We start from the raw sequence: 16,113 nt of genomic DNA, 5'->3' as shown, positions 1-16,113 counted from the left end.
TTAAAAAACTAATAATAAAATACATATCTGAAACCAATCTAGAGGCTCCCACTTTAGATCTAGCTAGCACCCAGAACTCTCAAAATGAAAGCTTCACAGGACTATTTATAATCAACTAACTCAAGAATTTGGTTGCAACAATTAAACAACCAAGCAGATAAAATAAATATGACTCTTAACTGACAATACTTCAGACATTTGACTTCAAAGAAAAAAAGATTATAAACAAAAGAACGTGAAATTATTAATTTAGGGGGAGATTTTCAAAGGCACAAATGGCAGTTAGGTACCCAATTCCAACTGGTACCTAACTGGACATTTAGGCCTTTAAGACATTTCCCTCCAAAAGATTTGGGCTGCAGCTAGGTTTGAACTTGACTATTATCAATGATTTACAAGCAACAAAGAGAAAACCTGAATTGTGTATGTAAGGCTGATGAGAAAAGAGATGATTTTGTTGAAGTCCCAGCAAACTTTCTGAATTCATTTTACTTAACACTTAAAAGTTCTCAAGTTTTAAACAATATAACTTCTGCACAAAATGGCATGAAGATATTTTAAAAGTGAATTTCAATATTAGACAGATTATTCACAGATGTATGGTGTGTTAAATAGCATCTTTTGCATTAATAAAGCCTCAAACAACACATTCTCCAGGGCTGTCTGCTTATATACAGTGCTGTGCCATGCCTATCTTTCTTTTTTAGGTAAAAAATAAAATATTTAAGGATCAACCATCAGGCACATATTTCAGGTGTATTTCACAAGTCAGAATGTCAGACTTTCTTTCTTAAATTTACAAAGAATAATTGCACAGCAACAAATAATCTGGTCTTCCGTCCAACAGTGATTTGAGTTATAAGCATTTTCAGATTACATAATTTCACAACATCAATCACTTTTTATATTTAAATACTTATATAAAAAAGGCCCCCAGAATAACCATTTCTTACATAGCCAAGTTATCCGCCTATACATCCAAACTTTAAAAAGTTGCAAACAGAACATTATACAGGATTTATAAATCATATTTAAAAACTTGAGGCTTCAAAATCACAGTTTCCCAAAAGAACTCAGGAAAATCCACATATTGACAGGGTAGCAGAGAATACTGGAAAGAAGGAGACAGACACAAGTTTGCTGCCTTAACATTTTACTAATCCTGACAGGTAAAGATGCTGATGTTATCAGAAGTAACAGTTTAAGCTGAAAATGAGGAATGGTGTTTTTGTGTGTTGGTCTCAAGTACTGAGACATGAGATTCAAGTATTTCCTATTTGATCCAAGCTCACTGTAGCAAAGAAGCACAGGAAAAGAATTATTTTGTTTTTCCATACATTCGATCAATGTCCACCTGGTAGTGTGATGTAAGCTCTCTGCGTTTTAATTTGAAGGCATCTGTCACCAGACCAGTCTCAGGAGTCCAAGGATCAGGGCTCAAATGAATTTTTATTGGTATTTCAAATTTCTCCAGATGAGCTGCAATAATAAAAAAATACAAGTAAGAGAAAGATTTCAAACATAGATTGAGGGGCTAAATCATGCTCTCACACAGAAAAGGCAATGCAAAGGGGATAAAAGTACTCCTCAAACATTAGTTTGCAGCCACACAGAGAGATTTTAAAGCATGTGGAGTCACAGGATCTCTGGACAATTATATTCCATTACCATGGAATATGCCCAATGTGCTTGGGCTTTTGTGCTGCTTACTGGCTTTGCAAATGCATGCACATACACATAGCAGAATGGCTCACTCGAGATCTATGCTGCCAGTCCTGTTTCCTGACCCTGACCCTCTGAACGTAGAAGGAGGCATGGAATTGAATTTATTTAGGCTCAAAATAGTGCTACTTTCTGCTGTTTATTTCTGATGATATTTCTAGAAAGTTGCTGGGAGAACATGTTGAGCACAGTAGCTAATTCCCTTGCTACAATATATTCCCCAAAGCTGCACAGCCCCAATTATATGCTGCTTGTGCGGTTGATCTTCAGTGAACTCACCGGCGAGGGAAACTGAAGAAGAGAGAGGGAGGAAGAATGTAATTTACATTTTACTTTCCTCCTTTCATTGTTTTCTCACCCTTTTTGTTCTCTATGGAACACAATGGAGAGGAGTGTTTAACTATTACTCTTTAGCATGGAGGCTAAGGTTATGAAGTAATGTAAAAGTAGTCAATGGAACACTGTGCGAATGAAAACAAATATCAGTGTATTGCATACTGTATGCTCATTAGCTTAGAAAATATAGCAAGTTAAATATTGTGTATTAACGTTTTTGAGACGGGCAAGGAGAAAAATGGGGGTTACTTACCTGTAACTGGAAGTTCTTCAAGATTTGTAGTCCTATCTATATTCCATACATGGGTACACACACTCCAAGTGTCTGAGACCAGAGACTTCTAGCAAGTAGAGTCTGTCGCTCCACACGTGGGCAGTTTCTTGTCTCATGCTTCATATCAAGGGCATACATGGTAGTGCAGACAGACGCCTCTCCAATTAATCCTCTTACTGCGAATCCGAGAGGATCAAAAGCAGAGGAGAAGGAGGGCAGGAAGTGGAATACAAATAGGGACCACACATCTTGACGAACTTCCAGTTACGGGTAGAGTAACAGAGTGCTGGTCCCTATGTGTACCCCACATGTGGGTGACTGGTAAGCTGTATTAGAAGAGGAGGGTGGTGCAAGGATGCAGTCAATAGAGATGTCTGTAATACTGCTGTCCCATCTGATGCATCTGCAGAAGATGCCTGGACTAAGATGTAATCTTTGAGAGATATGGATGGAACTCCAGATTGCTGCCTTACAAATGTCCAGTATAGGTACTTCTCGAAGACATGCTATGGATGTTGCCTGTGCTCTAGTAGAGCGTGTCCTCACCCTGTCTGCGGAAGGGAGATGCGCCAACTGATTACAAAGAGCAATACAGATATCAGTTTAGAGAGAGTCCCTGAGCAGAAATGCTGGTCCCCGTGAATGCTTTGCTATAGTGACAAATAGTCTAGGAATTTTCCTAATTGGTTTCATTCTTTGCACACAGAACACTAAAGCCCATCTAACATCAAGGGAATGAAAAACTCAGAAATTATCTTGGGAGTGATTTTTGGGTGAAGGTGAAGGGAAACGAGGTGTATGGTGGGTTGCCCATGAGTGCTCCCAGTTCACTCACCCTGCTGGCTGCTGTGATGGTGGCAAGAAAGATGACCTTCACAGAAAGATGGGACATCAGGCATATGGCAATGGTTCAAAGGATGGCCCAGTAAGTATTGACAGTACAAGCATAGGCACAGACTTCTAGTTTTCTCCAGGGGTGCTTCACCCCCGCCCCGCTCTGAGGCCCCGCCTGCACTCTGCTCCTTTCCCCAATGCCTAGCTCTACCTCTTCCCACCCCCACTCCACCCCTCTCCAAGGCCTGTGCCTGCCTGCCGCTCACTGCGCTCCCCCAAGCCCCTCCGTGAGCTGCCAAACAGCTGTTTGGCAGGGTCACTGAACAGCTGTTTGGCGGCACTCCCAACTAGCTCATTGGGAGCGTCGCCAAATAGCTGATTGGTGCTGAGCGCCGGCTATTGGTTTTTCCGTGGGTCCTCCAGCCTCGCAGCACCCATAAAATCGGTGCCTATGGGTACAAACCTGAGGTCCCACTGCGATGTTGGCATTGCTACTGGAGGGAAGGTCCTAGTGAGACCCTTCAGAAATCTGACTATTGTCAGGTGACTAAAAATGGATTAGCTCTCTACTGGAGAATACAAGACATTGATTGCAGCTAGGTGGACCTCCAGTGAGCTAATGAAAAGTCCTGACATCTTGAGGGTAAGAAGGTAGTCTAAAATAGCAGGAATACCTGCTTTTTTTGAGGATAACTGGCCCTGTTGCATCCACATAGCGAAACACCTCAATTTTTGCTAAATACCATTTTCTGGTGGAGTCTTTTCTGCTGTGATTGAGAATAGTCTGAATGGCCTCTGATCATGGCTGTTAGAGGGGTGCTACTCTCAGACTGAGGCCAAGATACATAGGGTTCCCTCTGATCTGGATCAGACTTGTGTCTCATGGCCTTCTCCATGAGGTCCTTCTTCAGTTGGAGCTCTTGTCTCTCACAGGTCCGAGAGGGAAGGAGCAGCAGATGCTGCACTTAGTGGAGATATCAGACGCCACAAGACAGTAAAGGCAGTACTGGTGGTCATTGCTAACCAAGATGTGGGAAGGGGGCAGGAGATACAATTCTTAAATCCTGGAACTCTGGGAATAGTCATGGTTCCTGAGGTGGGGACAAACTAAACTACACTAGACTATAAAATACTAAAAACGTTACAACTATATACAGTTATATATACAGGTTATGAAAGATAAACATAGCTTCAGACACAGAAGATTCTGACTGAGGCCACATGGTAGTAAGAGGGAACTGGAAAAGCATCTGTCCTCACCACTCTTTATACAGTCATTATGGAGTATAAGGGGAGCAACTGTGCAGGTGCAGACCAAGAGACATTACTTACTAGAAATATCCAGTCTCAGACACATGAAGCACATATGTACCCACGTGTGGAAATCACACAGAGACCAGCACTCTGTTTTATGCAGACTATGTCCCCCACCCATCCCACACACAAAAAGCATCCTCCAGTTAAAGTCAAGTTTTGCAGAAAACACAAACACTTCATTACAGGCAGATTCTATTTTGGACACAAATTACACATAATAAAACATCTTTTATATATTGATATGCACATTTTGTTTCTACTGTTTTATATTTTACACTTTTACAATACATTAAGCTCCACAAAGCAAATACAAATTACCCGACTGCTCACCTGAGCTAGCAGCTTCAGCTACTACCTTCAGTACCTCTTTTTCCATTTCAGCACTGGTACAGATCTCTTCCCAGGTTCCTTTAAATCCTTTCTTCCGAGCTAGTTCTGTAAGCTCCTTTTGATTTGGCACAACAAATGCAATGACATAAGACTGGAAACTGAGAAGTATAAAATGTACGTTAGTATGAATTTTGTAGAGTTAACAATTACTTCATTTAAAAACAATTATAAAGTTCAATTTTTTTCTATTTAATATATATTGATTTTTAACTTTTGTTCATCTAGAATCTCACAGAATAAGTACATGGAATTGTACCTCTGCCCTTTTCTAAATAAGCAGAAGTTTGTATTACTGAATATGGTTACTTATGCCATAACAGACCCATGTAAGTATTAAGGAGAAATATGATACTGGCAGAAAATACACAATTTAGAGTTTACTATGTATTTAATACCTAACTATAATGTCAGATTAACCATTTTAACTGTAATTTCCTTATTATGAGATAATTTGGATTGCCTATTTACATAATGAATAAAAATAAGGCATGTCGGGTTCAAATAATTCATTGAGGGGCAAATCTTAACCTGTCCTTTACAGATATGGAAAGTCCTCCTGCAAAGGAATCAGCGCAGTTCTGCTATACTAAGGTGAGGGGAGGCAGGGCTCAGCATTTGCAGGATGTGCACACCTCATGCATAAGGAGAATACCAATTCTGGTAGGTCTCGCCTGCACCTGTCACACTGGAGTATGTGGGGGCTGAATCCCTCCCTGGATAGATCCGCTACCCACTGTCCCATGGGGAGGAAGAGTATAAGAGTATGGAGGAGGGATAAAACTTGTTCACCTTAGCCTCTAAGGATAGAACAAGAAGCAATGGGCTTAAACTGCAGCAAGGGAGGTCTAGGTTGGACATTAGGAAAAAGTTCCTAACTGTCAGGGTGGTTAAATACTGGAATAAATTGCCTAGGGAGGTTGTGGAATTTCCATCTCTGGAGATATTTAAGAGTAGGTTAGATAAATGTCTATCAGGGATGGTCTAGACAGTATTTGGTCCTGCCATGCGGGCAGGGGACTGGACTCGATGACCTCTCGAGGTCCCTTCCAGTCCTAGAATCTATGAATCTATGAATCAGAGCAAAGAGGTAATTGACAGGGGTATTTCTCCTTGATGCTCCAAGGATTGGTGGACCATTGTAGCAGGTTTACAGACATAAATGCAGGCTGGTCTACGAGTGTTCTTGACACCAAGATCTTTTGGAACTCAGTATTATTTAAAATTAATGGGGAAATGACTGTTTGCCCCCAGGAGCACTATGGACATTAATGGTGTGGAGTTTTGTCTAGTTATTCTGGGAGACCAAACTTATCTCTAGGTGCCCTGGCTAATGAAGCCATATACAGGCTGCTTGGACAGAAGGAAGGAACATTTTAATTATTGCCTGAGTAGTTGTACTATGGTAGTTGATTGTCCATTTGGTCATTTGACAGGCAGATGGCACAGTTTATGTAACAGATTGGAAGCAGCAGGGGGGAAAAAGGCCCATTATAATTGCTTGTTGTGTTTTACACAGTATTTGTAAGAGCAAGGGGGAAAGCCTTATAGGTGGGTGGGAGACTGAGCTGAGGAGATTTGCTCAGAGGTTCGAGCAACCAGCAAGGCATCCTACACAGAACACAAACACCAGGGGAGTGCTGTCAGGGATGCCTACTGTTTGTATTATGAGTCACATGCCTGAACACGTTAGCCAGTGGAGCGTGTGTTCGGATGCAAACATTATGAGCGCTGGTGGGTGGTTGATGTTGAATGGTTCCTATATGCTTTTGTAAAAGCCGATGAATTATTTCAGGTTTATTTAAAGGATTTTCTGTGTTAAATGCATTGATGACTCATAATGGATGTATTATGTATAAATAGTTTTATTATGAAAAAACAATAAAAACACCAAATACAAACCTTTTAATGGAACAAATGGGACAAAATTGTATTTGGAACCCCATTTAACTAACCAACTGCATACAAACCTTTAACAAGTGCAACAGTTAAGAACATTTCAAATGCAACAATTTGGAGGAGGGATGCAGAAAGTTAAAGGCAAGTATACACCTTGCCCCTGGCTCTTCTGGACTCCCAAGTGCAAGTGTCTCAGTGCCTAGAGGTTGGATTTGAGAGGTGAATGAGAACTGCTGGAAGCATTGCTGTGGGGATGCAGAGGTTAGGAGTTAGTGCTGTCCAGGGTCTGAAGAACATGGCTGGGTCCCAAATTATGGGACTGCGGGGCCTGCTGGCCTAGCAGAAGTGTGTTTTTCCAAGAGAATGTTCTATCTCAGGATAGCATCCATGAGTTGCCTCTGAATCTCTCTGCCTTTTTCCCCGCTCTCCTTCACCATGGTGATGCCGTCCTTGGCCATAGCCATACTTTCACTGGTCACTGCGACGCTGTCCTTGCCCACTGCCACAATCTCTGGGGCAGCTGCACTTCTTTCTGCCTCCCTCACATACAGTCTCCACCTCTCAGCCAGCCTGGTTTTCCTCTGTGCCTCTGCCATGAGTTCTGTAAACACCTTGTCTTGAGTCTTCCTTCTTCTCCCCTTCAGGTTGACCAGTCTGTCAGCAGTACATAGCTGGTCCTTGATGATCTGGCTATTGCAGGGGCTGTGGGAGTAAGGGGGGGGGGGGAAGAACAGTTGCTTATTGTTCATATCTCAGACAAATCATGACAGGTTTTTTTTGGTATGTATATGTGACTTTACCTCCCTGAGACTCTTGCCATTCGGGGGAACCTCAGAGATGGTAAGTGGTCTGCATGTACAGAGGAATCTGGTGCATGTGGATTTCAATCTACTGTATCTGCTTTCATGCTGCTAGGGGTGATGTGGTTGGAGCTATGATCCAGGTTTGGTTTTGCAGTTTTGTTTGTGCCCTGGAGGTGCTTCTATGGTATTGGAGGTGTAAAGGAGGGACTATGGAGGGCAAACTGGATAGTAATTCCCTCTACATCCCCTTTAAGCTGTCCTCACTCTCCATTACATTATGCTGATGTGGCTGACTAGGAGGCAGAGAATGGTCTTATTCAAAAAGGCAAAGGGCAGTATCTTGCTGGTCAGTTATTCACCTGGATGGTTCCCCCAAAAGCACTGCAGGAGTGGAAGGAGCTGACAAGCTATACTGGGCATGTGTATGGACATGTGGCTATTCCCTGTAATATGCAAAACAAAAATCAAGCTATTTCTCAGTCTTAAGGTTTGCTATATCTCCCCTGCAGACATGAAGAAAGTGCAGAGAAGAACAGGGTCCTTCAATGATCATCAGCTATAATGTGTTTTACAGGGCATTTGTACCTTAGAAGGGTGCAGTATTGTTTATGCCTTGACTGGGCAGGCAATATGCACTTATACTTCACATAAACTATGAAAACTAACCAAATTTCTTTTTCTGCAAGTATGGTCTCAATCAACTGTTAATTTTGCACACATGACTCCTTTTGTTATTGAAATCTGCTATGGAAGGGGGTGCACCAGAGGAGAAAGAGGGACTGATTGCAATTGCACTATGCTGGCTGGATTCTGAAGCTGTAACAAACAGGATGGGGGAAGGGGGATGGGGGTTTCTAGCTCATATCTGCCAACAATAATAATAAATAATAAATTATAAACATAGATACTTACATGCTGAAGTTCCCTGTACGGGATATGACTCTTCAAGCCTGGCCTGGGTTTCTGTCTGGGATTCTGGCTCAGCCGATGCAGGGCACAAACAAGGGTCTGTTGTAGCAGGGCATGACTGGGGCTGGCTTTCCAGCTGGCCATAGTCAGGCTCCTGAGTCACAGGCTCTCAGGGGGCAGCTCCCCTTCGGCATTCTCTTGCTCATCCACTGATGGGTCTAGTCGTCCTCAGTGCAGGGGGGAGTGCAGGCAACATTCTCAGAATAGTGCCTGGGATGGGTTGTACTATAAATTGGGTAGAATCCTGTCTAGTTCATCAAAAATGGAGAGGTCATATGCCCCCTGACAGACTGTCTCCTTTTATCTCTCATTTCAATGTTTCTCCTGAGCTTTTGGCTTCTTATCTGGCACTTAGCGGCGTCCTGGTCACAACCCCCCACAGACATCTGCTTTGCAATATCCACAAAAAGGTCCTTATGCCTATGGCTGGCCACAAGAGTTTTCTGAACTGACACTTCTCCCCCAGTGGTGATGAGATCCAGGGTCTCAACATAGCTCCAAACAGCTGTACGAGGCATGTTGTGGGGCTTCTCATGTGCTAGCACGTTTGTATCACCAGAATAACGATACTCTGGAATATAGGAGCAAATGGCCAAAATCTGGCTCTGCTCCACACTTTAAAGAGGGGAAGGATCATCCTGGAAACTCAACACCAGGGCAGGGAGGGCACACGAGTAAATGAACAGGTCAGTAACGGCTGACCTGAAAAGCACTGTGGGATAGCCATTGGAAACACGCAAAAAGGTGGACAGCAACTGTAAGTGCACAAATAAAAGACCAAACTAATTCAATCAGGAGCAAACCTAATCTACTTGCAGGAGGAGTCCAGAGTTCCCACGAAATGTGGAGTTAAGAATGCAGTGACGAGTTGCATCATGCATACACAGGAATTTTCAAACCAGATTAACTGGATTTGATCCAGTTTAAAAACCCAATGTAGACGAGCCCTCAGTGAGTTGCAGCAACATTAGTAGTTGAAGAGCGGTTTTCCACTGCTGCCCCAATGTCTAATGGTGGATGGGTCAGGTGGATTCTCCCTTCACTCTTGCAGAGATCCTCAATATATTCAGTTACTTGCAGCAGATATATGAAACTAGATTTGGCTACAAATGTATTAATTTGGTCATGCACAAGTACTTATAAGAGATAGCTAACGCTTAATCTTTTCAAGTTTTAGATATGGTTATACCTGGAGCTGAGTGCAAAACTTCAAAAAAACAAAACAAAACAACCCAACAAAAAAAGAGGGTGCCCTTGAAAAACTTCTACTGTTAAAAATTTGTGCTGGTTTATATTTCATATAAAATCTCTTTCAAATGGGCAAAAAACTTGCAAGTCAGCAAAAATGTTTTATGTGCAACTACTGCGGTTTAAATATTAGAAAACACTGACCCCAAAGTCTTGGAAACATCAGCTCTCTTACCTGCTTGCATATGCACAAATATTATCTATCAGTGGCAGATTCTTCAAAGCTGCCTCAACTTTGCCAAGAGAGACGTATTCTCCAGCCTGGAGTTTTACAAGATCTTTCTTACGATCTATGGATAAAGGGAAAAATTAAATACATGTTATTTGCAAAATGAAAACACTAAGGGCTTGCTTATACCTATTGCTGAGATCTAAGGCCTGGTCTACACTAACCCCCCAAGTCGAAGTAAGGTACGCAACTTCAGCTACGTGAATAACGTAGCTGAAGTCGACATACCTTACTTCGAACTTACCGCGGTTCAGACGCGGTCCACACAGGGCAGGCAGGCTCCCCCGTCAACTCCGCGGTACTCCTCTCGTTGAGATGGAGTACCGCAGTCGACGGCGAGCACTTCCTGGTTCGATTTATCGCGTCCAGACCAGACGCGATAAATCGAACCCGGAAGTTCGATCCCCAGCCGCCGAACTAGCGGCTAAGTATAGACCAGCCCTAAGTGTATAAGTGCAACAGACATATTTCTGTGTGTTTTAAATTAGATACATTTATGGCCAAGTTCCAGTTTTTGGTACTGCACAGATTTACAAAAAGCAATCTGCCCAGATTATCAGATTCCTTCTACCAACTGGGATCCATATTTTAAACTGCACAAAAACCTTTCCCCAATGAAATATGTTTATGTTTACTATATGTTTTATTCCAATTAGACCTTCTAGTTATATGGTAAACTTATCAGATATAACAATATCTATCTGCAGTGTAAGCGAATATAACTAGACCATAATTAGAATTAAGTGAAAAACAGTGTTTGGCTGAAAGAGAAGGTTACTTAACCTGTGCAGTTAAGGTCTTTGAGATCAGGTCTTTGAGATGATTGTCCCTGTGGGCACTCCACTTTAGGTGAATCTGTGCCCCTGCGCTTGTAATCGGAGATTTTTAGTAGCAGTGCCTGGTTGGGTCACACATGCGCTGTCCCCGTCCCGCACCACTTCTGGCAGTTACATAGTGCTGTGCGACCAACCCCCTCCTTGGTTCCCTCTCTACCACAGATTCTCTACCATGAAAACTTCAAAGTAGAGGGAAGAGAGGAAGGGTAGTGGAGTCCTGGTACCTCAGAGGTGGACGGTCTCAGTGTGGTTGGTACTGATGGGGTCTGATGGGTCGGGGAGCGTCTCTTTTTGACAAATTCCCGAGGAGGGGAGGTCAGAGCCTGTTTCTTTGTCACATTTTTGGCGAAGTGCTCCTTTCTCTGAGAGGGTAGCAGGGTTGGGGACCGGTGTCCGGGGGGTCCATGATCCCTGACTGGATGCAGAGACTTCTCCTCATGACACCGATATTGAAGACCGGCAAGTGAGGCAACATTTAAAACCTGGGGAGCTGGGCATGCCCCTTAGAATAGCGTTTCTCCCGTGAGGAAGGGTAACTATAGTATACTAAGGGGTATCCTAATAACTTAGGAATTTAAGTTTTAGTTAAGAGAATTTTTTTAAGAATAAACGGGGAAGAGATAGTAGTTAGTTTAGTTTACTACCCTAATTAACTAGAATTCTAAAGTTAAGCTAGGCTAAAGATAAATCTCAGAGGTGCTGCCAAATGCTCCGTCTCAAGGCGAGGGAGGTAGAGAAGGAACTGAGGGGGGGTTGGTCACATAGCACTATGTAACTGCCAGAAGCAGAACAGGACAGGGATAATGCATGTGCGATCCAACCAGGCACTGCTACTAAAAATCTCTGATTACAAGCACAGGGGTGTAGATTTACCTAAAGTGGAGCACCCACAGGGATACTCTTCAAAGAACTGTATGTTTCAAGCTGCTTGGCTTCTATACATATGACCAGAAACATTTTGTGGTATTTTATTATTTATTCTTGTAATTTATGTTTTAACAGTTCATCTATTGCTCAAGGCACAATAATTAGAGATACATTTCTCGGGTCTGCCTGAGGTCTCATTAATACAGGTCCCAAGTGGGGAGGACAGTAAAGTGCCCCCCAATCCTGGGTGTGGTAAGGGGTTGATTCAGTACAAGTGATTGGTACAAGTGAGAGCAACTTGAAGGCTGTTCTATCTTGCACCAGCTCTAATGGCTTCCAAGGGGCTGCTGGAGCAGACAGGAATTGCCAAGTGCAATGGTACTTTGGCCAAACCCCCTTTCCCTGGTCATACCATAACATGCTCTCTGGGGCAGCCAAGTAAGCTAGTTTTGCAGCTATACTGTCCCGAAAGACCACTGCAAAGGGACCTAGGACTTGGCCCATACCACAAAACAAATGAAGTCAATAGCAACAGTCCTCATTTTACTCTTAAACCAGTGCTCTGATTTTCAAGATTACTGAGCACCCAGAAGCTCCCACTAACTTCATTGGGTGTGCGTCATAATCATGAAAGTCATGCCATTATTTGGGTGCCTAAATATGCCCTTAGGAGCCTAACTTTAGGCACTTGTTTAAAAAAAGTGTTGCCTGCATGTATTCCTCTTCCATTGTCTGTAGAGGACTCCAATTAATACCAAGACAAAGAAACACACTGTAGAATTACTGACAGCATAATACCAATACAACCTCCCTCACCCACACCCCTCATCAAAAAACAACAACAACAAAAATCTCTAAAACTTAATACAATAGTTTAAATAGCTCATATATCTTGGATATCTCATATTTAGGAAAGTAGAGTCCTCTGTTGATGCACCCAATATCACAGCTAAATCTACATTAATATTCTAAAAGAGGGAGAACAGTTGTAGTTTAAAATATGAACTGGAGCTTAGGGTTGAGGGATAAACATATTCCTTGGATACATGGAACAGCATGAGCCCAAATGCCAAGTAGTCCAGCACTTGAGAATTGTAGGTAACAACAACACTGTAAAGCAGTTCAGGTATGTTGTTTACCTGAACTGTGTCAATTGATATAAGTAAATTAATCAAATTCCTTAGGTAACTCACCAATTATTTTTAGACATCCATCTGCATGGAACTCCCCAATGTCTCCAGTATGGAGCCACCTCTGTCCATTCTCATCCACAGTGAAATCTTTTTTGGTTCGTTCTTCGTTTTTGTAGTACCCCATGGTCACATTTTGGCCTCCAATAAGAATCTCACCTCTAGGATATGGTTTATCAGTATTATAATATCCACCTGAAAACAGAGATAATTATTTTCTAAACATGATGTTGATTTAAAAAAAAAACCGAAGTTAAACAAAAAAACCTACAAAATAGAAACTATTCCAAGCAAATCTATACAGTTTTCAATGGATTAATGTGTTTGGTTTTTTATTCAAATTAGGTTTTATAGAGCAGGTCATTAGTTTAGATTAGAATCATTACTTTTGGAAGTATCTTTTTTACAATACATTTCTGAATAATTTAACTAGAGTATAACTGTATCCAAACCACTTTTAGCATCTAGTTAGAGAGGTGGGTAGGCACTGTTCATTAATGGTGAATTCCTATGTGTGCAGAGGGCCAACTCAAGGCATATGTATCATCTCAGTCCCATTCAGGGGACTTAAGTTAGACATAAGCCTTACACTGGCTCAAAACAAAGGGTGAATTTCATTCAATGTTGTGAGAAAAAAGCTCAAGCAGCTCCACCATCCAAATTAGAAGAGACTGTGAAGGGAGGCAAAGGACTGAAAGAGGTACTTTAAACATCTAATTAGATTGGGCATCTAACTTAATAGGCTTCCATTTCACTGGCCATTGCTTGCTTGCTTTCTTTTTTTCTCTTTCTTTCTTGTTACATTAATGCTAGTAAACTGCACTATGCCTATTGTGAAATTTTCTAACATCTAACGAGAAGAGAAAATGTGTACTTGTAGTTTAGCTTGAACTGTAGTGAATCCAATACCCCCGGTTTGGCACATAAAGAGCTTTGTGTCCCATTCCAGTATGTTGACATTAAATAATTCTCGAGATAGGAGGGTGCACGCATGCACACGCACAAACACGCAAGATGTATGTTCATATATCATGTGACTAACAAAAAGAAAGAAATAGTATAGTAGATTATTTATATCATCCTAGTGCCTAGGAGTTCCAGTCATGGACCAGCATCCCATTGTGCTAGGCACTGTACAAACACAAGCTGTAAATCATAACTGTTTAAAAATATTGTGTGTGCACTAAAACCAAATCTATAAATATTCATAAAACTTTACAGCGGCTTAGGAGCTGATATTTTTTAACTCAAACTTGTGTGCAACAAGGTAGAAAACAAACAAACATTCATCTACCAAACTATTATTGAAACACAATAGGTTTCCTTTCATCCTGAAACAACAAAAAACAGACTAGTTCCATGGCTTTATTATACTAACCATCACCTATTTAGACAACTATCAATAATTTTCTATTGTCTACATTTAAATTATTTAAACATTCTATTTATTTCCTCTTCAGTAAATAACACATGCACTGTACTTCTTGACGCAGATTTTTCTCAATCCTGTTTGAGCAAGCTCTGTAAGGGAGCTTGGTTGCAGCTCACTGATCCTGTGCCACCCAGGGAACAGCTTTAACTTACACAGTGGAGGATTGTGCATAGTGTAGCCAAATAAATAAATACTGACATAAGGTTCTTACATGCATTTGAGTTTCATTACATAAGAGTTTTCTTACCTTCTTCCCAGTTCATTAATTTGATTTCACAGCAAACCAAAGGTGCTCCTACTCTCCCTGTAGTGTAGTCCCAAACTAAAATTAAAAATAAATTAATTTTCAATTAAAAATGTGCAAGTAGTCATTAAAATTTATTTCTATTTATCAAAACTGAACAACACAACTTTCAAAATGTGCAATTAACATACAAGCATATGTATGTTGGTCCCTTGGTCCTACAATGGGGGAGCAAGGTGAAGAGCTCAAATTAAGTCACTATGGTTCTGGGTAGTCACAGCAGTCCACCCTCATGAATCACATTACAGGACAGCTGTAAATGGATGCTTGTGTGCCTGCTGATTAAGCCAACAATAAATAATAAAATTTCACAATAATTTATCAATATTGAATTTCTTTTCTGAACTACCTTTGAACAGACACAACGAGATCCCAAGATGGGAATCCCCACTGTCAAATGATGCTCTGTACCATGTAGTTCCCACTTGTGATCTCCGGAGAAAATGTCTGCACTGGCTGTCTGCCAAAGCATTGTGCACTCCAGGAAGGTGCACTACTTGAGAGGGTGATCTGGTTGCAAATGCAGGAGTTCCAGAGATTGACTGCTTCTATGCAAAGAGGAGTGAACCTTGCTCCCCCTTGTTTGTTGATGTACACCTCTACCCCGATATAACGCTGTCCTCAGGAGCCAAAAAATCTTACTGCGTTATAGGTGAAACCGCGTTATATTGAACCTGCTTTGATCCGCCAGAATGCTCAGCCCCGCCCCCCCGGAGCGCTGCTTTACCGTGTTATATCCGAATTCATGTTATATCGGATTGCGTTATATCAGGGTAGAGGTGTAGTAAACTCTTGTCATGTTATCCAACAGGACTTGAACATGCAAGGTCTGAATAAAAAGTAGGAATCACTTGCAGGCTTTGTGCACTGCACACAGCTCCAGAAGGTTTATGTGCAGCTGGGATTTTTGTTGGGTCCAGGTACCCTGTCCAACATGTTTGCACAGATGGGAGAGGTCTGTAGTCAATCTTTCTGAGGGTGGGGAGGGACAAAGGGAAGCCCCATGTATAGTTTCTCTTTTTTCACACCAAGAGAGAGAACACAGAACTCTTGGGGGGACGGGGGAGCAAGATCAGTTTGTCTGGACTGTGTTTGTTTGGCACTGTCCATAATCAAGCCTGTAGACATCGAAGTCAAAGTCTCACGAAGGGTGTTACATACATACACAAGGCAGTTAGGACAGGTTCAAACTGTTGTCTGAGGGCTCAGTCAAAGCTGAGTGATGATGTCCTTTATATCTTGGAATTTGTCCTGGGGTAGGTATGCTTTGGCTCTGATTGAATCTAGGGTTGCTCCAATAAAGTCTATAGTTTGTGTGGAAGCTAAAATGGACTTTTTAATGCTTACTTAGAATCCTGAGTGTAGGAATCTGAGTAGGATCAGAGTTGTCATCCATAACTTATATGGTGTTCCCATGAACAACCTGTTGACACTGCTCTGTGCTGGCCACCATTTTAAGGAGTTGA

The 16,113-nt window shown here is 41.8% G+C and overlaps 1 protein-coding gene across 1 annotated transcript in view; it reads right to left on the bottom strand.

Moving 5' to 3' along the window:
* Nucleotides 1-591: 591 nt before the first annotated feature.
* Nucleotides 592-16,113, bottom strand: part of ACSL3 (acyl-CoA synthetase long chain family member 3) — a 77,156-nt gene continuing 61,634 nt past the window's right edge. Inside the window, exons 11-15 of the mRNA XM_029911088.1 lie at nt 14,591-14,665; nt 12,915-13,106; nt 9,965-10,079; nt 4,814-4,971; nt 592-1,479 (exon numbers count right to left, since the gene is read on the bottom strand). Of these exons, the coding sequence (XP_029766948.1) occupies nt 1,319-1,479; nt 4,814-4,971; nt 9,965-10,079; nt 12,915-13,106; nt 14,591-14,665 (701 nt within the window). The 3' untranslated portion in view covers nt 592-1,318. The remainder of the gene's footprint in view (nt 1,480-4,813; nt 4,972-9,964; nt 10,080-12,914; nt 13,107-14,590; nt 14,666-16,113) is intronic.

Source organism: Terrapene carolina, unplaced genomic scaffold (genome assembly GCF_002925995.2).
Source record: "Terrapene carolina triunguis isolate 2854851 unplaced genomic scaffold, T_m_triunguis-2.0 Scaffold88, whole genome shotgun sequence".
NCBI classification, from domain to species: Eukaryota; Metazoa; Chordata; order Testudines; family Emydidae; genus Terrapene; species Terrapene triunguis.
This window is presented reverse-complemented; position numbering and strand designations above follow the sequence as displayed.